The sequence below is a fragment of the Gadus morhua genome, chromosome 23, assembly GCF_902167405.1.
Source record: "Gadus morhua chromosome 23, gadMor3.0, whole genome shotgun sequence".
Classification (NCBI taxonomy): domain Eukaryota; kingdom Metazoa; phylum Chordata; class Actinopteri; order Gadiformes; family Gadidae; genus Gadus; species Gadus morhua.
In genome coordinates, this window is record NC_044070.1 from 120542 (window position 1) to 145879 (window position 25338).

Sequence of the window (25338 nt, forward strand, 5' to 3'; positions counted from 1 at the left end):
TACCAATTCTACTCTTCCTGGTCTCCTCCCGGTCCAAAGACATGTCCTCAGGTTCCTCAGAGAGTCCAGGGTCCGGTTCAGAGATTGTTACCAGGGTTCCTCCCTGACAGCTTCCAATACGTCTGCTCTCAGGAGTCAGCTCTGCTATATCAGCTGGAAAAAAAACGTCACATGTTTTAATTCTGACCAATCATCAGCCGGCAATCTGAAATCATCAGTGTCAGGAAGTGACAGTGTTTTTCTTCTACTTTCATCAGATGTCTTCATTTGACTCACGGACGCATGCAAACACAAACACACACAAACCCACAAGATTTTTTTTTAATTGAATAATTCAATTCAATTCAATTCAATTCAATTCAATTCAATTCAATTCAATTTTATTTATATAGCCCTTAATCACCATTACAGTCTCAAAGGGCTTTAACAGGCCAAATATTTGTGACACCCCCCTTTACCCATGCCCCCACACGGGCAAGAAAAAACTCCCTTGAATCAGCAAGGAAGAAATCTTGAGAAGAAACGCAGTGTAGGGGATCCCTTCTTCCAGGGATGGTCAGGAGTGCAATGGGTGCCACAATTGGCATACAGGTAAATACATGTACATCATTAAAATGGTGATGGGGTTCTGGCCGGTTATCCATGAGGAGAGTCCAGGCATCCAGTCCAGCACCCGCAGCACGCTACAACTGACAGAAAAGTGAATTAGAACGGAAAAGTACATAGTGGGAATGTATAATGTAATAAGAAAAGCACAAGCAAACAGAGTAGTCTTCACTACACATCTGTTGTTTTCACACTCCAAATGCAAGATTGTAGAGGTGCGTTTTGAGCTTCCCTTTGAATAGCTCCACAGAGTCAGCTTCCCTGATCGCTGATGGCAGCCTATTCCATAAAAAGGGGGCTCGATAGGCAAACGCTCTCTGTCCAGCCGATTTCTTTTTAACCTTCGGCAATGAAAGAAGGCCGGCTCCCGAAGACCGGAGAGACCGAGAAGGACTATAAGGAATGATCAGGTCCTTCAGGTACAATGGAGATAGTCCATGCAAGGCTTTATAGGTCAGCAATAGCACCTTAAAGTCTGATCTGAAAGTTATTGGTAGCCAATGTAAAGTGGCGAGAATAGGTGTAATATGATCAAACTTTCTCGTTCTGGTCAGCAATCTAGCTGCCGCATTGTGTACCAGCTGTAGACTCTTTATAGTAGAGTTCGGTAATCCCGAGAACAATGCAATAGTCCAGTCTTGACGAGACAAACGCATGAATCAGTGTCTCTGCATCCACTACAGATAACATTGATCTGATTCTTGCAATGTTTCTCAGATGGAAAAAGGCAATTCTAGTTATACTTCTTATATGCTGATCAAAGCATAGTTGAGGGTCAAACAAGACACCAAGATTTCTGACGGATGCACTCTGTGGGATGGCGAAGCCATCCAACCACAGAGAGACATCCTCAAACTTTTCCCGGTCCCGCTTCGAGCCGATAATCATCAGCTCTGTCTTCCCAGAATTAAGCTGTAGGAAGTTTTGTGACATCCAGCCCTTCACAGCAGCCAAACAGGACTCAACCTTTTGAATCTGGGCAGAATCCCCGGAATCTACAGGAATGTAGAGCTGGGTGTCATCCGCATAGCAATGGAAACTAATTCCGAAGCCGCGGATAACGTCACCGAGGGGAAGCATATAAATTGCAAAAAGCAATGGACCAAGAACCGACCCTTGTGGTACGCCAAAGCGCAATTTACAATGCTTCGATTCTGCACCCTCATGAAGCACAAATTGGGTTCTATCTGTGAGGTACGATTTAAGCCAACCAAGAGCCGTACCCCCGAAACCAACATAGTGTTCAAGACGGTGGAGAAGAGTGCTATGGTCAATCGTATCAAACGCAGCGCTCAGATCCAACATCACAAGCATTGTGCTTGTATTTTTATCCAAAGCAAGAAGGATGTCATTTACAACTCTTGTAATAGCAGTTTCAGTTGAGTGGAAATTCCTGAACCCCGACTGGAAAGGTTCGAAGAGATTATTCCTCGTCAAATAGTCAACAATTTGCTTTGCTACAATCCTTTCCTGTACCTTAGACAAGAAGGGCAGATTCGATATAGGCCGATAGTTCCTGACTAATTCAGGATCTAGGCCAGGCTTTTTGAGTAGCGGTTTTAACACCGCAGCCTTGAAATTGGAAGGAACAATTCCTGTTGAAAACGAAAGATTCATAAGCAAGAGGATAACAGGCCCCACCGTTGGAAAAAGATCCTTAAGAACCCTAGAAGGGAGCGGATCCAACATACAAGTTGTTGGCTTTGAGGCTTTTATCACCCTTTCAAGTTCCACCAAGGAAATCGCCTTAAACTCCAAAAGAGTTGCGTCAGAATTCACCATCCTATTTGGCAGAACCCCATCCTGCCCCACAGGATGTGTAGGATTAGCCGCCCGGTAAGCATCAATTTCCTCTCTAATTGATTGAATCTTATTCTCAAAGAAATCCATGAATTCACCTGCCGAGATCGAGGAGCCTACGGTCTGATTCTGTTTCTGAGTGAGACTCCTCACGTGTCAAAATATAAAGATTTATATAAAGAATATAAAGATAAAACATATAGCAGACAGCTTTTCAACTTTTCTATCACAAATTTGTGATTGAGTGAGTGAGTGAGAGAGAGAGAGACGTTGTGTGTATGGTCTAAAAGCAATACGGGTTGTTCCAGTACTTGATGTTAACTCTGATTCGTATCATTTCTGTGAAGCCTATCTTTTCTGCTCACAGGGAATTAACATCCACGCAAACCACGTTTATGTTGAACTTCAATCATTCACTCCTGTGTGTGTGTGTGTGTGTGTGTGTGTGTGTGTGTGTGTGTGTGTGTGTGTGTGTGTGTGTGTGTGTGTGTGTGTGTGTGCATGTGTGCGTGTGTGTATGTGGGTAACACTTTAAAACAAGGTACGCAAAAAATTGGGTAGTTACTGAGGAACGAATAAGTAAAGAATGATTCATAACTCCTCAGTAGTTACTGAATAACTGTCACTTAGGGCCCCAGTTAGGGCCCCAGTTGTTCATCATTCGTTACTCAGTAACGAATACAGTATCCCCTAGTCTGTTTACCAGTAACTCCTCAGTATAGTTACTCAGTAACAAATACAGTATCCCCTAGTCTGTTTACCAGGAACTCCTCAGTAGTTACAGAGTAACCAAAGTCAAAGTCAAAGTAAAAGTGTGTTTATTGTTGCATGTACCAAATTGCTTCAGCACAGCAAAATTCTTACGACTTGGCAAGCATCATTCATCTACGCAGTAGACGTCATACATATAACAAAAATAACATAAAACTCTATAACACTATGACAATAAACCATATAAAATGTAACATTAACATACAACAATTTAAAAAACCGCTACTTAGGGCGCCGTTAGGGCCCCAGTTAGGGCCCTGGTCGTTCATCATTCGTTCCTCATTCGTTCCTCACTCGTTCCTCAGTAACTACCCACGTTTTTGCGTACCTTATTGTAAAGTCTTACCAAAACATTTCTATGTTTGTGACACTGTTTGGATGTACATCATGACTTCATCATTAGTCTGAGTAACAGCTGTGTTGGGGTGAAGCCCAGAGCAGCAGGAGAGAGCAGACTCCCCTGGACCCAGCTGTGTCTCCATGTAGAGTGACTGGTCTATGGGACATCCTGAACAGTTTAAAGATGGAAAGTCTATTAAGAAGTGAGGATTTAAACATCGCTCAGAGGTGGTGTGATTGAGAGGAGGGATATGGCTGTTTTAGTGATGTGGTTGACATGGTGTGAATGATTGCAAATGTTGGTTCTTTTGAATTCTGCATTCTCTGTTCGCAAACAACATGAACAATTTTTGAATTGTAAGATGACAAATTTTTACTCATAAAAGTGACTTTTGTGCTTTGACAAGTAAAAGGTTAATGCACTTATCCGAGGGAAAAGGCCTCATAAAAAAGTTAATGTTTACACACACACGCACACAAACACACACACACACACACACAAACAGACAACTTTGCTGTTGTGCAAGCTGTGATGGATACTTGCAGACTTGCAGGCTTATATGGTAATAGTAATGAAGAAACTTATTTACCTTGAGATCTTCATTTCCTCCTTTGCACCGTTGCGTCTCCAGATACGTAGAGCTACAGGACGCTAAACCCTTTGATAACCCCTTGTTATCTGTGGTCTGTGTGTGTGAGTGTTTGTGTGTGTGTGTGCGTGTGCGCGTAGTCTTGTGTTTATTTCCATGTCATCATAATAATTATTGAGTGTGTTTCACAATATATTCTCAGCCAGGGCAACATGTCTGTATTTTGGGGGGATGGCTCTTTGGGGGAAACTCCCCGGCCGTCCGAGCAGCACCCCATCCCCATTAGGTCAAACAGTTTAGAACGCCCTGGACCAGAGATCTGAAGGGCTTCACAGGCCGCTTCTTAAAGGACGCCCCCTGACCCTAGCCCCCCAAAGGGCAGGGAAACCCCCCCTAATATCAGGGAACCTGGAGAAGGAACCCAGAAGAGGGATCCCTCTCCAGGGATGGTAGGAGTGCAATAGGAGACGTAATAATGTGCAGACGTAATGATAGCATAACAAGTGCTATCTGAAAGATTTCCTCTATCCATCGCTATCTCGTCTTTATAGTGCAACACTTAAAAGCCGTTGCTTTAGTTATTTCAAGATTTCGTTTATATGTACTTAAAGGATTTTTTAAGTACGCAGAGAGAGAGAGAGAGAGAGAGAGAGAGAGAGAGAGAGAGAGAGAGAGAGAGAGAGAGAGAGAGAGAGAGAATTTCAAGATCTCATACAGGAGTTTCTGGCTGCCCTTTATGTCTTTCTGTCCTTCATCGATACTGGTATCAATCTGCTCTCAGAATAACCACCAACCTCCAGGAAAGACAAACTCCTCCTCATCTACCAGAGTGGTGTGCACAAGGCCTTACAGAGTGAGAATGGACACCTGGCTGGACTTGTTCCTCCGCTTCCTCCTGGGCCTGACTGAAGTTCAGTTCACCGTGGTTTCCCTGATAAAGAGACTAAAAATGTACAAACCCGGCGATCGGAGACTGCTTATTGCAAAAGTCATCCTGGATCGCAATTCTCTTTCAAAGCGCAGAAGAGATGAGAGAGGAGAGGGAGAGACAGGGGAGAGTAGAGAGAGAGAGAGAGAGAGAGAGAGAGAGAGAGAGAGAGAGAGAGAGAGAGAGAGAGAGAGAGAGAGAGAGAGACAGACTCTCTGTAGGGTAACTGTAGGCCTACAGACAGACTGTCTGTCTGTCTGTAGGTTCTTCTGTTAAACAAGTAAATATTTTAATGAGACAGTTTCCTTAAGTATTATAAGATATGAGTGACTTAAATGACTTATTGACTTATCATAGCATTGTTAACATAATGTTAATGTGAATGTCATGAATGTTGTCCATCATTTCGGGCATCTGGCAAGGATGCCCACTGGGCGCCTCCCTTGGGAAGTGTTTCAGGCACGGCCAGTGGGGTGGAGACCTCGGGTAAGACCCAGGACTAGGTGGAGAGTGAGTGAGTAGATCAGGAAAGTCTTTCTCTCTCTCTCTCTCTCTCTCTCTCTCTCTCTCTCTCTCTCTCTCTCTCTCTCTCAGACACTCTTTCGTTACAGCTTTGGTGACACTGATACACACACACACACACACACACACACACACACACACACACACATTCATTTGACTTTTGCAGGAAAGTCAGTACAAAAGCATTTAGAAACCACCACTGGACTCGGAGATGCGGTGACATACTGTCGGGTCCCACTGACCGTCCTTAGCGTCCTAACCCTAACCCTGACCCTTACCCCGACCCTGTACCTAACCCTAACCCTCAAGCTGACCCTGACCCTGAACCTAACCCTAACCCTGACCCTAACCCTCATCCTGACCCTGAACCTAACCCTCACCCTGACCCTGAACCTAACCCTGACCCTGACCCTCACCCTGACCCTGAACCTATCCCTAACCCTGACCTTAACCCTCACCCTGACCCTAACCCTGACCCTCACCCTTATCCTGACCCTGACCCTAACCCTGACCCTCATCCTTACCCCAACCTTCCCACCATCCGACTTAGCTACAGCCTACCTCTCCACAAATGGACAAAGAACATTAGTATTTTTGTATTATATTTTCCCCTATTCCCACCCTTCAGATTTTACTGGTTATTATTTTCAGTATCTGGTGTCCAATGGTAATGCATAACTTAACCCAATTATAGTTTGTTTTGCATTGCATCTCTCTTCTGTTGTCATCTTTCTTTTACCTCCTAAAACCCCCCTCCCTCTTTCTTACCCCCCCTCCCTCCCTCTATCTTACCCCCCCTCCCTCCCTCTATCTTACCCCCCCTCCCTCCCTCTATCTTACCCCCCCTCCCCCCGCCCCCAAGTGTGGCCCTTTCTCTATTCCTTTATGAATGCACTCCCATCAAACCATGGATAACTCTTACCATAATGGCTTCAGAGTGTTGGCTTCAGGCCACGCCACACCACGTAGGCCTCCTCTACTAGCTGTTAACCCTGTAGAAAGAAACACAACAAGCAATTTAGATCTAAGTTCGATAAAAGTTTACCTCAAATTATTACAAGCTATTCATCACACAGAGATTATTGAAGAAGCAACCACAAGAGGCTCCCCTCCGATAGAGATGGGTCAAAAGGTAGCTCACCTGACCATTCATCAAGCCAGCTGCTCCAAACGACACGGTCCTAAATAAAATAAAAGATAACACTACGAAGTGGATGAACCAGAACCTGACTGCTCTAAAGAACACTATGCTGGGATCCTACTGGATCTCAGCACTGGTTTAGGGCCTTTCAACAATGAGGCTTATGACAGAGCCCTCAGGCCGGCCCACCAGGCTATGGCAGGCGACTGACTTCCTCCTCCATCACCACACTACACTCCCTGTTACCCACTACACTCCCGTTATCCCCTCTCTCCTGGCCCTCCCACCTCTTTCCCTTAACCTAACCCCAGGTTTTCCTCCCCCCTCTACTATCACACCTGGCCTTCAACCACCCAAACAACGAGAGGGACCCCCCCCACCCAACGCCTCCCAGCACCTAGACTACACCCACTGCTGGTCCAACACCACCCAACGCCTCCCAGCACCTAGACTACACCCACTGCTGGTCCTCCACCAACACCACCCAACGCCTCCCAGCACCTAGACTACACCCACTGCTGGTCCTCCACCAACACCACCCACCACAGCGGACCTCAGTCCTCACCAACCCATTGATACAACAGCAATTACTAGTAACTCACCCATATCAGGAATGTCCGCACTCGACCACGCCCCCCCCCCCATTTAGTCACTAGGCCTAATGGCCTCTCACTGGGACAGCGCCAGCCCCCCCGTCGTCCTCCAGGGGGCGCCTGTACCTTTGGTTTCTCCACCACTCTCCCGACTAGCAGAACCTGCTCCTGGAAACAGCAAGCAGAGTCACCAATCACTAATCACTACTAATCGCAAAAAAATGTATTTCTTTTGATTATAGTTTTTTTGGTTTTAAGGTTGCAAAAGTTACAGGTTGATCTTTAGTTGCTTATGCCCATGCCTATTTTCCGTTGCACCACCAGATGGGGTCAATGGACTGATCCTATATCCCTAACCTAACCCTAACCCTCACCTTAACCCTCAACCTCACCCTCACCCTAACCCTCACCCTCACCCTCACCCTTACCTGCGAGTGTTACCTTACCTAGCCTCTGAAGAAGTTGTTGTACAACCAAACGTCAGGTACCTCTCTTTATACCTTTTTTATTTATTTGATCATTCCTAGTTTTTCAAAGGGCAATCCTTTTACGCCATTAGGGTTATTATTACTTTTATTCATTTTATTATAGGGTTACTTTTTTAAGTAAGTAAAAAATACCTTCGCCAGGCCGAGTTGTTTAATGTTTTTATCTTTTTATTCCTTTTAGTTTCCTTCGGTAAGCTCTTACCTGGGGAGTTTTAAGTAGGGCATGTGAACCAGCTCCCAGGAGACCTCCAGAACACAGCAGAGCCACAGAAGAACTCTTCCCTGTTGGTTGGAGAAGCCAATCACGGGCCCCCACTGAGCCCCAGCAGGTCTCAGGAAAAGGGCCCCCGGACTATCACCACCTGGGGGACACAAACGGAGTCAGAGACTCACCAATCCATACTAAGGACTCTCCACTCACCACCCCCCATTGCTGTGGGGGGAGCCCACTTCTACCCCCCCTGGTTCAACCTGTTTTTATCACCAGATCCACTGTTCTCTTCTGCTTTTACTCATCTGATTGTTTTTAACCCTTTTTATTTTGCTCTTGACTGGCATTCTATTCTTGTTTGGTCACCATGTTGCACCAGGGATCTAGATTTGTGCCCCTGTCGCACTCTAGTGGAGACAGGGACACACACACACACACACTCTCTCTCTCTCTCTCTCTCTCTCTCTCTCTCTCTCTCTCTCTCTCTCTCTCTCTCTCATACTACTATATTCAGTATGTCTTCAATCATCCCCTTGAACTTCTCAATATGTTATATATACATGGTTGGAGGTCCTCCACACCCCCCCTGAGAAGAGGGAGACCCCCCCCCCACCCATCTACGAGGCTAGACACACACACACACACACACCGAACACACACACACAAACACACACACACACACACACACACAGTCTTAGCGTGTCAAGATGTAACCCCCGTCATGGCCCCCCCAGCGTCTAACATAGCGCTGTTTGACTCAACATGGCCGCTCTTACGGCAGCAGACTCAAACGCTTCACTCTGTTTCTACTGGTTTAAGCCTGCGCCCCTGGAAGACGGTTAACTATTTTACACATTAGCATCGTTCATTTTTGTTATTTAACACCCACACAAACACACACACACGCACACACACGCACGCACACGCACACACACACACACACACGCACAGTTCTGTGAAGTCATTCAGTCACTGCGGTGAAAGGATGAATTAGGTTGTACAAACCTACCTTGAAGGAACCTTTCATTATGTGTTCATTCAGTGGGGTTGGGTTGGTGTTGGGTCTCTTTCTCTTTACGCCTGGTAATCTAAAACTGGAGGGAGAGAGGGAGACGGGGGGGGGGAGAGAGGGAGACGGGGGGGAGAGGGAGACGGGGGGGAGGGAGGAGAGTGAGACGGGGGGAGGGAGGGGGAGACAGGGAGGAGAGGGAGATGAGGAGAGAGAGAGAGAGAGAGAGAGAGAGAGAGAGGGAGAGAGAGAGAGTGTCCGGCCGTCTGTCTGTGGTTTCTTTCTACAACCGACACAGAGACACTGAGGCACCCCCCCCCCCCCCAACCAAAACCCAGAGAGGAGGTCCCAGAATAAAATCGGAATAACATTTATTGTTTTATTTATAATTTCTGATTAATATATTATTATTCTTAAGGCACTTATGGAAGCATTATTCACTAATAAAACAAGAAATCATCGGCTGAACACACGAGAACATTCAGTTGGATCCACTGAGTTTTTTATTACAATTATGCTTCATTAACAAAAAAGAAAGAAAAATAGTCCTTTACATGTACACAATAAACACGAGGACTAAAACAATAGAAGCAGCAGATTTTACAAATCATCAACAGGTGAGCACGTATCTTTAATTACCGAACATGTTCTGCGATTGCTTGGTTCCCAACAGAACACAAAAAATCAAGATTCAGTTTAAAGTAATTTACAACATGCAACATTATCCCATAGACATCTTGGTTATTATGAATAAAACAAAACATCTGCTTTAAATCAGGTCGCATATCAGGATTATGACAAAAATGATGATATATAAGAGCCCTTAAGACTTAAACTGGTGAAGTCTGAAAATATATAAAGATTGACCATCAATAGGTATTTTATGTACATTTCAAATAATAAATGTGCTTATGGGAGATCTGAAAAGCCTTTTCATGGCTTATCATGCTATACTTTAAAGAAGATATACTATATATATATAGCTATACAAGGAGAGAGAGAGAGAGAGAGAGAGAGAGAGAGAGAGAGAGAGAGAGAGAGAGACTATAACTGCCACAGAGACACTGAGTCGTCAGTCCTCTCAGTGTGTGTGTGTGTGTGTATGTTTTTTGGTGTGTGTGTGTATGTGTTTGTGTGTCTGTGTTTGTGTGTCGGTGTGTGTTTGTATATGCGTATGTGTGCGTGTGTGTTTGTGTGCGTGCAAAGTGCCACCCCTCCACCCCCCCCCCCCCCCCCCCCCCCCCCCTCCCACCTCCACCCCCACCGCCCTCCCCCCAGAACCCCGGGAGGCTCCTGCTCCCCCCGCTCTCTTTTTACAACCGACACAGAGAGGCTGAGGACCGACCCCCCCATACCCCCACCCCCGGGAGGAGGTCCTCCTGGGTGAAGGAGGACCAGAAGGTGTGGAGGTGTGTCAGTGTGTCTGAGGACCCTCCTCCACCTGGGGACACTCTGTAGAAGGACAGAGAGCCAGCAGGCCGGTCCAGATACACTCCTACTCTGGTGGAGCCAGCGGGGGGGAGAGGGAGGACTGTCTCTATACCGTTGTACTGGGCAGAGTAACGACCATCATCACAATAAAGACTCCAGGACTTGTTGTTCAGTCCAAGCTCGCTGTCACAACCCCCTCCTCTCCTTGTGATTCCTCTGTATGTCACTCCTATCTCAACCTCTCCTTCCCTCTCTACCTCCCAGTAACAGCGGCCAGTCAGAGCCTCTCTACCCAACACCTGGTACCAGGAGTCAAATCTGTCTGGGTGATCCGGATGCGACTGGTCCTCTCCAACCCACGTCACTTTCCTGTTGTCCTCAGACAGAGAGAGGTCTCTGTGGGCCGTGTTGGGGTCCAGTGTGAGGTCACAGGCATCTGAGGGAGAAACAGACATGATGAGCTGCTGAACCATTCTTCATCCTCATCATCATCACTAGTACTGTTCTCCTGCGCTCTGTGTACATATACATAGATATGAATACATACATACATATACATATGAACACATACATACATACACACACCTCAACAATGACGTTATGAAAACATCAACAACAGTGTTATGAATACATCAACAACAACGTTATGAATACATCAACGACAGTGTTATGAAAACATCAACAACAGTGTTATGAATACACTCATTCATCACTAGTACTGTTCTCCTGAACATGACATGGGGGGGGGGGGGGGGGTCATGTGATGATAGTTACACTATTGCTTCAGACGCCCCCTCCCCCTCACCGCCCCCCTCCCCCTCCCACTCACCGCCCACCTCCCCCTCCTCATCCCCCTCCCCATCAGACCCCCCTCACCTCAATAGTTACTCTATTGTTACATTAATTTCATTATAGTCCGGGATCCGGGACGGGACCTTCAGCCCCCACTCAGCACCCCCACCCCCATCACCGCCCCCCTCAGCCCTGTCACCCCCCTCTCATAATAATAATAATAATAAATTTAATTTATGGTGCCCTTTTCATCCGAAGATCTCAAAGGGCTACAGGTTAAAAACAAAAACGAAAATAAAAAGGGGGTTTTAAAAACATCTAAGAGTGCGAGCCAAAGGTTTTTTTAAAAAGAAATGTTTTAAGACCTTTTGTAAAACAATCAGTGGATTGTGGTGCCCTCAAGGTGTCAGGGAGGGCATTCCACAGGCGTGGGGCGGCAACACTGAAGGCCCTATCTCCCATGGTCCTCAGTTTGGTTCTGGGTATGTGGAGGAGGTTAGAGTGAGTGGAGCGGAGGGAGCGTGTTGTGCTATGTGGGTTGAGAAGTTCTTTGAGGTATGGGGGGGCATGTCCATGGATAGATTGGTGAGTGAGGACGGAAACCTTATACTCAATCCGGGTGGAAACCGGAAGCCAGTGGAGTGAGTGGAGGATGGGGGTAATGTGCTCATGCTTACGGACTCTCATCAGGATCCTAGCTGCAGAGTTTTGTACGTATTGAAGCCTCTGCAGGCTCTTGCTAGGGATCCCGATGAGTAGTGCGTTACAGTAGTCCAGTCTGGAGGAGATAAAAGGCATGGACTAGTTTTTCGGAGTCTGAGAGTGAGAGAATGGGGCACCCACCCACCCCCTCCCCCGAGCCCAGACGTTAGCTTCATGATGATTATCATGATTATGCCGGATAATAATCACTACACTATTAACTATCCTATACATAATATATCAATATAATACCTGCTTGGTTTTATACAAGCAGGTTTAATTGTGATGGTCGACAGTATTAATATACGTAAGGTACATGATGTCAGCCATCATCTTCATTCCCAGTAGGATGTGACCTCACTTCCTGCTGTGTGGATGGACTTTCCATCTCAATAGTGTGTGTGATGTGATGAATCAAACAGACACTCACATCTCTGTGGAGCTGGTTTCAGCCTCGACACTCCACCGTGCTCCACACTGGGGGGGAAACAAAGTGAGAGCAGCATGTTGAAACATTCACCTTCATCATCTGCCGTCTCATAACGTTCTACACAACATGAGTGACAGCTGCCTTTTCAAACCACTTCATCTAGCAGCGACATGAATCCTTGAAGGAGACTTTGTCCCTGAGTGGTGAGCTGTCCTCTCGTTACCTGAGAGTGTCCAGTCTCCATCGTGGATCCTCAAGTCCAGCAGAGAGCAGCGCAGCTCCAGAGTCTCCTGGGTGATTGTAGCTCAGGTCCAGCTCTCTCAGAGGGGAGGGGTTGGAGCTCAGAGCTGAGGCCAGAGAAGCACAGCCTTCCTGTGTGACCAGGCAGCCAGACAAGCTACACACACACACACACACACACACACACACACACACACACACACACACACACACACACACACACACGTAAAATCCTGTGTTTTTCCAGTCTGCCAACCACTTAGTGAACGTCCTACTCCAAACACAAGTGGCGTTGCCTTGATGACGTAGAAGGTCCTTTTATGAAGCACTTCCTGGTCCATTGAAGGGACCTTATTTGTGGATAAAGAATTAGTAATTAAGATAATGAGTCCTGGATATTAGTGGTGTGAACGGTTACAAAAAATTGTAAACGTTTACACGACCCCTACTTTTTCCTGTACACAGTTAACCGTTTCTTTATTAATTAATGAAGCTTTAATTTTATTTTAAAGTGGACCACAGTCGCGCTATAGGGGGATTATTTGTTTATCAACACGGCGGAAGCGCGAGCAGAATGATCGCAAAAAGAACATTTGTTTGACCAGTTGCCACGGTTATCTCCATGTGGTTAATTTGCAGTTGCGGTGTTATATAGGATGTCATCAGCTTACTGTTACATTAAACTGTAATCAGAAAACGTGGTTATATGCTATAGACCCTATAGTATCGGTGGTATAAAGGCTGGTAACAACCCCACTCACACTCGTGTTATATTGCTTAAAGCTGTTAATGCATCCTTTTTCATTGATTTTGCGGTGGTCACTAATAGCAATGAATGCCCTCTGAGTCGGTTTTGGTGAAAAAAATATAAAAACATTCATGACATGCAAATGTCTCACCTCTGATTGGCGAACAGCACTGTCCATCACTGTAATAAACCCAATTAAACTTCCAGAGCGACGAGAGCGAGAGAGCGAGAGAGAGAAAGAGAGAGGCCACGTCTCCCGTCTTCCTTGGGCACCGCGAACGTGACCACGGCACTCCCGCGACTCCCGCCGTGCCCCGTGAACGAATGAATGAATGGCCCGGGAACCACGGGCACCGCGAAAACAGATCGCGCACAGAGGCCTAATTAGGCCCATATATTTTGTAGGGGTGTGCCAAAATATCGATACTGCGACATATCGCGATATTTCGTCTTGCGGGACGTTATCGATATGCTGACGCCAAATATCGATATTTAAAAGGTCCCATGATATGAAAATCTCACTTTATGAGGTTTTCTAACATAAATATGAGTTCCCCTAGCCTGCCTATGGTCCCCCAATTGCTAAAACTTGCGTTTGGTGTAAAACGAGCACTAGCTGTTCTGCTCGCCTTTGAAAAAACGGAGGCTCAAGTGCGCTGATTTGGAATCCCTTACTCTGCCTGGCCCGCCCAGAGACGTTGGCCCGCCAATGAGACTCGACCGTGCGAGCGCCACATGTGTGTGTGTTTGTGTGAATACACACACTGTAACGCAAGTGTTTCTTGTCGGTTCTTTGACGTGTCTTGTATTTCCACAACGAGACTGTTGTGGGGGTTATGTTATCTCAGCCATGGTTGAGAAGGAATTGGGAGAAAGGAACTTTGGCTTTGACTGGCTGAAGTACATGAACTGCGTCATGCCGCCGGTTGCCGCGAGGCACCATCGCCCGGCAGCGGGCAGCCGGCAGCCGGCGGTTCAGTCGACTTCAGGTTGATGTGAAAGTGGAAGAACCAGAGACGTCGCAGAACCCGACAAAGTCGTTTGTGATTCATTATATCGTCTGGAGGCGCACACCGCTTTTGGCCGTGATAATATGTATTAAATGATATAGATTTCTATGTATTATATGATATTATTTAGATATAGAGCTCCAGGACTGTATCGCAAGTGTTGTACACTTCCTTGTTATTTGGATAACCGTTCTGTCGGACTCTCGTCTCTGGTATTTCTACAACGAGACACGTATTGGGGGTTATCTCAGCCAAGGTTGAGAATGAATTGGGGGGAAGGAACTTTGGCTTTGACTCCCTCAAGAACATGAACCACGACATGGAGGAGAAAGGGATTGTTGGCGGCGAATGTCTCCAGCTTGAGACCCGCTGAGGGACCACCGCCGGAGGCGGAGGTGCCTAAGCGCTGCCCGGGAACAATCCCTTTCTCCTCCTTGTCGTGGTTCAGTCTACTTCACATTGATGAGGACGTTGAAGAACCAGGAACGTCGGAGAACCAAACGCGGTCGTTTGAGATTCATAATATCGGATCACACATCTTTTGGCGGTTATAATATATATTATATAGATATCTATGTAGGCTATATGATAATATTTTGATATAGAGCTCCAGGACTCCCGTGTGTTCTAGAATATTTACAGAACACGGCTAAAGGCTGTGTGCGCCTCGCCATTGCGATACATCCACTGTAAACAGAGAGAATGAAACTAAGCAATGAAATGTTTTCTGCATTTATTTTGTTTTCTAATTTTCTGTTACTTTGCATAAAATGTTTTTGTAATAAATTCTGAATTTCTTCAGTTACACAGATATCGTGATGTATCGTGGGTGAAATTTCTTGCAATATATCGATAATCGCAGAATCGCTGTATCGTGATATTATCGTTATCGTGGGTAAAATATCGTGATAGTATCGTATCGTTGGGTACCTAGTGATACCCAGCCCTAATATTTTGTACTTGAAATGCAATGTTTTTTCACCCAAAAATCACCTTAAAAAAACACCCAAAAAATTAATTAAAAAAAATCCTGTTCCCAGCTCCCCCCCCCTAGGTTGTGCGAACGCCCCCATTGAGAAACCATGCTATAGACCCTGGAGTATCTTTGGTGTAAAGGCTGAGACGAATATCGAATTATAAATATGTAAACTTTAAGTTGAAAGGGTTGAAAGTATGGACCATCGCGATTCCCATTGAAACAATGGTGCGGTGATTATTATTTATTTTTTTCGGTTTTTCGCTTACTAATTTTTCCTAAATAGTTATGATTTACTAACCGGTTACACATGTACACGTGTACCCGTGCACACCCCTACTGGATAAATTAAGCTTTAAAATACGTTTTGAGTGACAATTGCAAGTTTCAAATCATTTTTTTAATATCTTTCCAGAGACCCTCGAAAATGTTTCTGTTGAGGCTTTCAGGGGGTCTGAGGTGTCCAGCTAGGGGTAAGACCCTCCAAAGACCCCCTGTACTTCACCCTGCTCTAAACTATCAACGTCCCGTGTACGGGGGACAGTGGGGGGGCAATATTATTATATTTTTAGCTCATTTTTATTTTTAGAATTGAAAGGTTGCAGGCATATGGATGTATTAGAATATCCACCTAATCAAAAGGTGTTACATCTCCAATGATACAAACTCATGGATGTGGTCATCACAGGTACTGAGTTATAAGCTGAGTTATATAACCGTCCTCTGATGTGGAACTTGTGGTGTAACTGTTTGACCATTGAGTAAAACTGACCTGAGAGTTTCCAGTGTACAGTGTGGACTCCCCAGTCCAGCAGAGAGCAGCTTCACTCCTGAATCCTGCAGATCATTGGTACTCAGGTCCAGCTCTCTCAGACTAGAGGAGTTGGAGCTAAGAACTGAGGCCAGAGCTTCACAGCATCTCTCTGACAGATGACAGCCATTCATCCTTCACACAAACAATAACAAACAACATGTTAGGAGCAGTGATACGTTTCTTATTTGAAATTTGACATGTTTTATTAGTTTAATTAAATTTCAATATAGTAGTTCTTTAAAATATGACTTACTTAGAGGTCAGATAAAGATTTAAAATAACTCCTGAAAATGTCCATAAAAAGAGGTAGTTCTGACTTCGGGTATGCTAATGAGACGATAGGTAGCATACGAGGGGCGCTCGCGACCAATTGAGCAAAAAACTAAAAAGAAAACTAAAGCTACAACTCGAACTTTGAATAATTAAGGTCACGAGTACTTCTCAAAGTGGAAAGGGAAAAGAGAAAAAGAAGAAAGCAGAGAAACAGACGGGAGATATGCACAACGAGGTAGAAGACGAACAGGTGCTCCGGGCTAGCACAGAGGTAGCTAGCAATGCCGACCAACCTAGCTGGGTGTCTGAGCTACAGGCTAGCTTACAGGCTGGTCTGGACAAGATACAGGCTAAAAAAGGATATAGCCCAGCATAAAATGGACGCCAAATTGGACTAAATTGGCAAAGAAATGGAGAAGATGAAGCAGGGGATGGAATACTCGGAGAGGAAACTATTAGAAATTTCGAATCCGTGGACGTTTACATGCGGGCACAAAAGAAAGAAATTGAGATCCTAGAGAAACGTACAGTTGAGGTGGAGGAGTGGACTTCAGAGGTACAGGACATTCTCACTACTCCACTCGAACAACAAAGTAGGCTACAAGAGAAATTAACCGACTTGGAAGGGATGTCAAGGAGAAGTAATATTAAAATCTGGGGGCTGAAGGAAGGGTTGAGGGAGACTCGGTTGCTGATTATTTGATGAATTAATTCCCAAGGAGCTGGGAATGTCTGAGGATATTGAATTGGATATTCAAAGGGCACACAGAGCATTAACACCGAAACAGGCGGGCAGTGCAGCGAGCGCAATGCACTGTTGAAGTTGGAGGATTTCTTACTTTTGAGCCAGAGAGACACTTTGGGCCCTATTTTAACGGTCTGAAACGCAAGTGGGAAGTGCAAAGCGCAAGTAGCTTTGTGGGCGGTTCTACGGCGCTATCGCTATTTTACAGGCGGATAAATGACACTTGCGCCGCGGCACAAGTGTCAAAAGGGCTGGTCTGAAGCAGCCTAATTACCCGTAGGTGTGGTTTGGGCGGAACGTGCAATGAACCAATCAGAGCGTTTTCTCGCATCCCCTTTAAGAGCGATCGGCGCTTGTTTCATGGCGGATTGCTATTATGATGGCGGATTTGCCAGGCGCTGAAAGAAAATAATTTATCTTTCGGCTAAATCTCCTTCAAATCTTTGCAACTTTTCTTTTTTCGTTTTGTATTATTTTTCTTCATTTACGCCTACGAACATTTGGACCAGTCGAATAAAAAATGTCTCAAGGACATAGGCTACTATACTTTCCGATGTTTTGGGCTCACTTTCTCTGAATCACAAGGTTATGAATGCATGGTAATAATTGTACAATGCACCTAAACAATAGAGCGGAGATGTCATTAGTTTGCTTATACCTCACTATACACAATGCAGCTCCTCTGACAGATGAGCTCTCCTCTCCCGTACTGCTGGGGCATTTGGACGTAATGGCATCGGCACATGCAGTTCAGCATCACGTCTCCTTAAGTCCTCTAATCTATCCTCATTAATATCATCGACACATCCATGATTCATGGCAATGTTGTGTAAAACACAACATGCCACAAAGAATGCTGCGACTTTTTGAGGACCATACTGTAAAGTACCACCTGACCTATCCAAACACCTGAAGCGCATTTTCAGTATTCCGAATGTACGTTCAATTACACTGCGTGTTTGTGTGTGTTTCCTGTTGAATACAATTTTGCGCACTGTTGCTTGCATAAGAAATGGGGTCATGAGCCATGACTTCAACGGATACAGAGCTGCCAACTCTCACGGTTTCACCGTGTGACACACTCTTTTGCCTGTTTACACACGCACACACGCCACACATCCAATTTCTCACGGCAAAAAATAAAAAATAAAAAATTGAGACGCGTTCGTTCCTTTCCAAACTACCCGACGGTAGATGGCGCTGTTGAGCTCCACTGAACCTGCATCCGAAGTTAGCGACAGAAGAATAGTGAGACGGCGGGAAAAACTACCTCGAGAAGTCAGATGGGAATGTAAACTCTCATCTGAGACGTTACTTACAAGGTATGTTACAATGAAATGCATTTCAATTGAGAACTCACTCTCTTAAACTTTAAATCTTGAAATTATTTGTTTGTGTTTGTGCGTGTCTGTGGACTTGATTTAGTGTGGTGACCTTAACATAAATAATAGGCTACAAGAAATGTGTGCAATAGAAGTAGGCATGCTCTTATAACTGAGAGTAGAGTTATTAAACCAACATGATCGCCATTTTAATTCTTTAAGGTTTCAAAGATGTCCCGTAAGAGACCTTTGACAGGACAAAAGCGAAACCTTTTATTTTACTTAAAGAAGCAGCCAAGTGAAAAAAGACAGAGAAACACATTGACAGAACAGCCAGAACCACTGACAGGACAACAGACAGAGGAGCAACACACGGGACAGAGGGAGCAGGAGACAGGTCAGCGAGAGCTACAGCCAGGACAGACTGACAAACATGCAGAGGAGCAACAGACCGGACAAATAGAAGCACATGCAGAGGAGCCACAGACAGGACAAATAGAAGCACATGCAGAGGAGCCACAGACAGGACAAATAGAAGCACATGCAGAGGAGCCACAGACAGGACAAATAGAAGCACATGCAGAGGAGCCACAGACAGGACAAATAGCACGACCAACAGAGCAGATGGAAGAAGACACAGAGGGACAGACAGAAGGGTCTCCCCCAATCCAACACCAGGGCCAGAAGAGTCGTGCTCTGGCTGGAGCAGCAACATATAGATCCATTTTCAAAAATAAGTGGACCTCTTCATGGCCATTTATTACGAGAGGGACCCTCATCACACACTACTGGTGTGCAGTGTGCCGAATTGAAAACTCCTGTTGCCACCAGGGTGTGACAGATGTAGTGCGCCACATAAAAACCAAAGGCCACCAAGAAAAGCAACGGGCTCTCCAGTCCTCAGCCACAATATCACAATATGCAATGCCCATTCCCTCTGTTGGGGGCATGTCTGCACAAGATGCTAAGGATTGATATGTGTAATGGTCCTGTCAAGGTTCAGTCAAGAGTTGTGTGCTATAGTTGATCACGGTAAAGTCATGGTTGATAGTTCTGACTAATTTGTGTTTTGTAGTGTAGTACAGTAGAATTTTCTTAATTTGAGATCTTAGTTGCTGAATGTGTTTTTTACCTGTGGCCAATTATTGCAGGTGATTTGAAATAAATGATGGTCTTTTGGGCTCATCATTTTTAATTTCTTACAGACAAGAAGAGCTGAGGTCAAAATGACAGCTGGGTTGGTAGTTCACAACATCCCCCTAGCCTTTGCGGACCTAGGGCCTCTCCTAAAAGAATGTTTCGGAGATTCGAAGACAGCACAGGAGTGCTGTCTTCGAAAATGCTAGGACAAAGTCATCCTGCATTACCAATGAAGCAATAGCGCCATATTTCACACAGCAGCTTGTGAAGGAGATGAAAAAAGCCCCCTATACCCTTGTTACAGATGGGTCAAATGACACTGGTATTTCCCAAACTATTTGAGATTTTTCTCCTTTGAAAAACATTTGCTTTGTGTATTTTTAAATCCCAACAACATGAACATCTGTATGATTCTAACTTGTCATTATAGGAGTGGCAAAGATGAACCCGCTTACTGTCCGGGTCTTCATGGGCAGAAAAGTTGTCCACCAGTTCTTGAATATGTGCACAACTGGGACGAGATGTGGGACAGCAAGTGAGATCTTCACCAAAATGAACACCGCCTTAGAGGAGCATGACATCCCTTGGGAGAATTGCATTGGTCTCTCAGTCGATAATGCAGCTGTGAACGTTGGATCACGTAATTCCATTGCCTCTAGGGTCCTCCAAAAGCATCCCAACACCTATATTCATGGTTGTCCTTGTCATCTGGCACATAACACCGCCAAAGCTGCAGGAGTGGGATTTTTTAAAGTGAGTTAAGGTCTTTACATGTAACTTTTTATTTGAATTCCTAATTACATGCATTGACTGATTATGATTTGATTAATTGCAGGTGTCCCATTTTAATTTGGAGGACATGATAGTGGACATCGTTTACTGGTTCAAGGGTAGCACAAATCGGAAAGGATACCTGAGAGGTATCCTTCTAACCCTAACCCATGTTTGATACTATTAAATGTAATATTGAAATGCTGAGCTGTAGAAAATAAATGATATGGAATTAAATGTCTGGAACAGAGTTTTGTGAGCTCCATGAAGCGGAGTACATGGAGGTCCTCCTCCATGTCTCGGTTCGTTGGCTAAGCCTTGAACGCTGTGTGACCAGGATCCTGAGGCTTTATGAACCTCTGGCCAGCTACTTCAAATCTGCTGGTATGGTCATCATTTATCTATTTCATTATGCAGCAACTACATGGATTGTTAGTCACATACTTGTATTATTGATAACCTCTTGTTTTTTGTTATTTATTGATTGATTCAAGATGAAAACCAGGCCAGGTTCAAGAGGCTTGTGCAGACGTTCACTGACCCCATGACAGAAGTGTACCTGCTGTTCTTTCAAGCCACCGTTCCAACTTTCACTACTTTCAACTTGCTTCTTCAAAGAGAGCGGTCATCAATATTTATGTTGTATGATGAGGTGGGATTGGATTTTGCAGTTTTTCTATTCTGTGTCTTGCTGATATCTGCAGGGATCTTCTAAAACATGTTTCACCCACTATTTTGTAAATGTCTATAGATGGAGAAATTTGTACGCAAGCTTTGTTCAAAGTTCATTGTTCCAGCAGCTCTGCAGGGCCTTGAGGAGCCTGGTGACATTGCCTTTGGGGAGACGGCAAACCATTTGCCAGGTTAGTGATTGACTATTATTATGATCAAACACTGTGCTATGTGATCAATAACATGTGCCACGTAGCCTTGTACCTAGCATTTTGTCACTTCATGAGTAGAAACCTATTAAGGTGTGTGGTAGTCCTTCCATTAACAGTGGGCTTCTGGTTGGATTTCTTGCCCTATATGTCTAGCTGATATTGCAGCATCAGCATGTTAAACCATTTATGTTAACATGGTATGCTGTATCTCTAACAGGAAGAAAGTTGAACATTGGGTTCACAACCAGGGCTAAACTCAACAGGCTACTTGACGAGGGTGACATCACACCACAGCAGGTGGATTCATTCCATGAAGCTGTATTATGTTTCCTGACAAGTGCTGTGGCCTATGCACTAAAGAAGCTGCCACTAAAAGAGCCACTGCTCAAACATTCAAAATTTGTAGACGTACGGCAGAGGGCTGAAAGTGACATCGGAGATGTCCTGTACTTTGTTGAAAGGTTCGTTTTTTTTCCCTCTAATAATTGTCTATCATCTTAGCTAAAATATCCTGCTTTTTATGATGATATATGTTCAGTCCTAAACATGAGCTATTCTTATATGGCTTCTCCTCAAAGATGCGTATGAACTGCTGTTGGTTGATGACAATATACCTAACAACTTGTAACTACTTTCATAAATAGGTTTCCCCATCTCCTCCCATACCATGGTCCAGAGGAGCATGACCTTCTGGGTGAGGAGTTTCTAAGTTATCAGACCATGCCATTGATCAGAGGCGCTGCATCCCATTAGGCATACCAGGCAATTGCTTGGGGCCCCGGGCCACTACTAGGGGGCCCCCTAGAGCCAAAAAATAAATAAATAAATAAATCGCTCCATACCCCCCCCCCCCCGTCAACAATCGCTCCATACCCCCCCCCCCGTCAACAATCGCTCCATACCTCCCCCCCCCCCCCCGTCAACAATCCTCTGCCTAGGGCCCCCACACTCCCTAGAATCGCCCCTGCCAATGATATCCATGCAGGATGAAACTGAAATGGAAAGCTTCTGGGCTGAAATGGCAACCCGGAAACATAAGGTAAAACAATTTTTTTTTTTGTGTTTCCATTTGGCAGCTGTGGCTTGGCTGTTTTGCTTGTCGCATGTATATATTGTCATGCATTTTCCAAATTTTGCATATTTTTATCTGAACTGTGTTAATGGATCAACCTACAGTATACTTACAGTTTTAATCAATAAAAAAATCAAGGTATGTTTTTCCATTGTCTTCTTGATGCATTTTCCATAGGAGACAGGAGCCAACGAATTTCAGAGGCTTGCTGCAGTTGCCAAGCTGGTCCTGGTGTTTCCCCATTCCAACGCAGACGCTGAGAGGGTGTTTTCAGTTGTGGGACTGAACAAAACCAAGACCAGAAACAGCCTAGCACTGGATGGCACCCTGTCCTCAATAATGACCATAAAGATGGCCGACCTGGAGCCCTGTTTCAAATGGGAGCCCCCCTCAGATGTCCTCAAGGCTTCCAAGAAGGCCACAGGCCAGTATAACCGTGCCCACAGATCATAGACGAGGACTAGCTTCTGATCTGCATCTGATACGGATGACTTCATTTTTTGTTATTTTTGTAATGCATTCATCTTTTATTGCTTGAAAAAGTTGTATTGTTTAAGCACTGTTTCTAATGGACCATGTGGTGGGAGGCTTTGAATGAAGAATAATTTATCTCCCTAACTAATCTTGTCGTTTTTGGCTGAACATAAATCATTAAGTGCTCTTAAGAATACAATTATTCACAACATAGGTTAGGTTTCAGTTCAGAATTTGTTTAATACCATTGTTGTGGTCAAAATATCAATCAATCTACCTAGGTCGAATCTTACACTGGTCTATGAATAAGGCTATATTGTGACACATAGGCAGTCATTTAGGCACAACAATAGTTTTCTGGTTTAATGTCCAACTCCAGACTAGGCCCTACAAGTCCTGATGCCAAACATGAATCAGAATAAGTTCAGGTATTGCACATAATAATAATAATAATAATAATAATAATATGTATTATTATAATAATAATAATACATTTAATTTAGAGGCGTCTTTGAGTGTTATTAATAATTATTATTCTTCATGTTTAACCTCTGTTTTCCTTTTATTCCTAGTCTGTTTTACATAGTTTTGAATGATGACTCTATGCTCTGTAAGGTGACCTTTGGTGTCTTGAAAGGCGCCTCTAAATTAAATTTATTATTATTATTATTATTATCTTTAGCAGACCACCAAAAAATCCACTATAATGAAGGAAATCACATCTACTTGATCCAAAATTTCCTGGGGATGGACCTTCAGCTATGTCTTTGCTTCACATAATGTAACCAATATTGCCCATCTCCAGTGAGCCGCCCCTATCAATGGCTTGGGGCCTACCCACAAACCACCAAAATGCAGGGTACAACATGGGTTCAACATCCAATTAAATAAAATTCTCTCAAATCTGAGCCTGCGTTGTCAGGGGTACCCCCGACAAAATCTCACTCCAAGGTTTTTTGAAAAGTTGGCAGCTCTGCGGATAGCCGTTGTCCCCTAACAGCCACCCATCCAAGGGAGGATTCCCCTCGAATATGGCAGGAATGGTTGAGTTTGCCAACATGAAAGAGTCATGGCTTGAGCCAGGGTAATTAGCAAAGACATGATTTATTCTACAATTTGCATCGGAAATTACTTGGATATTAATCTAATGAGTTCCGTTCCGGTTTATGTATACAAGTGCGTTTACTGATGGGGCACGTAGCTGCACATGGGTGCAGTCTATAGCACCAAGGACGCCAGGGAACCCATATTTGGTCCAAAACTCCTGCTTTGTTCTTTCCAGGCTGTCAGGTGTAACGGGGAATTTGATGTATTCCCCAGCATGTCGGACTCGACCTGACGTGACTGCATGTATAGCCGAACTTATTGCCAATTGTGAAATTCGTCCAATAGAACTAAGGGGATGCTGGAACGACCCAGATGCATAGAAATGCAGTGCCGCTGTAACTTTCACTTCAACGGGGAGGGCATAGGGACAGCGTGCATCAGTCCCCAGCTCATCTGCCAGGAGATGGAAGATATCTATTACAGCCTGACGGGTCAGGCGTAGCTTACGCCTGCATTCCTCCTCACTCAGGTAGAGATAGGTGTGTCTGGGCCGGTAGACCCTCTCCCCCCGGCGTCTGATCCTCTATCCCAGGACGTATTCCATTCCACTGTGCAATAGAAAAATTATGAGCAACCTCAACTTAACTGGTAAGTTGCAGAGTAAGGTTTTAAATGGACTAACAGAAGGTGATTTTGCAGTCTTCAGAATTTATTTCGCAGTCTTCAGAATTGTGGTTCCTGATTCTTGACGGACAACCCACTTTGACAGGTGTCCTTATATACATGTGTCTCTTGCCACTATTGGTCAACCAGGTTAATTTGATCCGTCATTACGCCTGCTAAAATTCGCGTGAATAATTTGGGTAAATGTGTACGCTAGATTTATGCCTATTTATTTTATCTTTATGGACACCACAATGATTTTCCTTGTGTGGTAATATTTTATTTTCCTTGTAATGTATGGTTTGCAAAAATGGGAACTGCTGTCTGTGTAGATGAGAGAAGCAAAGTGTATGCGCGAGGTGCACAAGCAATCCGTATGCATGGCATGCGCATGTATGCATGTGCCCTTAAAATAGCATTTGAACAACGCGCCACTGACTTTAAACCAGGTATTTCCTGGTTAACTAGCGCAATGGTATTCAGAAACGGCAAAATACCGTTTGCGCCAGAACACGCCTCCTCCTTCCGCCGAACCGCCCCTTGGGGCGCATGATCATTCCCTAATTTACCGGCGAGTGGCGGTGGTGGGAAAAGAACGCTCTGCGCCAGTTGTAAACTGAAGTATCCCTTTAAGACATTTAGAGTGTCCCCACTTATCCCAGCACCACTACACCACTGCTTACAGTAGGGATGGGAATCGAGAACCGGTTCTTGTTCAGAACCGGTGCCCAGTGAACCAATTCCTTGGAATCGTTAGCATGCCTGCTTAACGATTCCACTTATCGGTTCCGGTCATTCCAAATGCG

The 25338-nt window shown here is 44.8% G+C and overlaps 1 protein-coding gene across 1 annotated transcript; it reads left to right on the top strand.

Moving 5' to 3' along the window:
• Positions 1-20628: 20628 nt before the first annotated feature.
• Positions 20629-22801, top strand: LOC115537622 (uncharacterized). Its single transcript, XM_030349670.1, has 5 exons — positions 20629-20776; positions 20887-21044; positions 21144-21255; positions 21494-21613; positions 22602-22801. The coding sequence occupies exons 1-5, from the start codon at positions 20629-20631 to the stop codon at positions 22799-22801; spliced, it is 738 nt and encodes a 245-aa protein (XP_030205530.1).
• The last annotated feature ends 2537 nt before the right edge of the window (positions 22802-25338 follow it).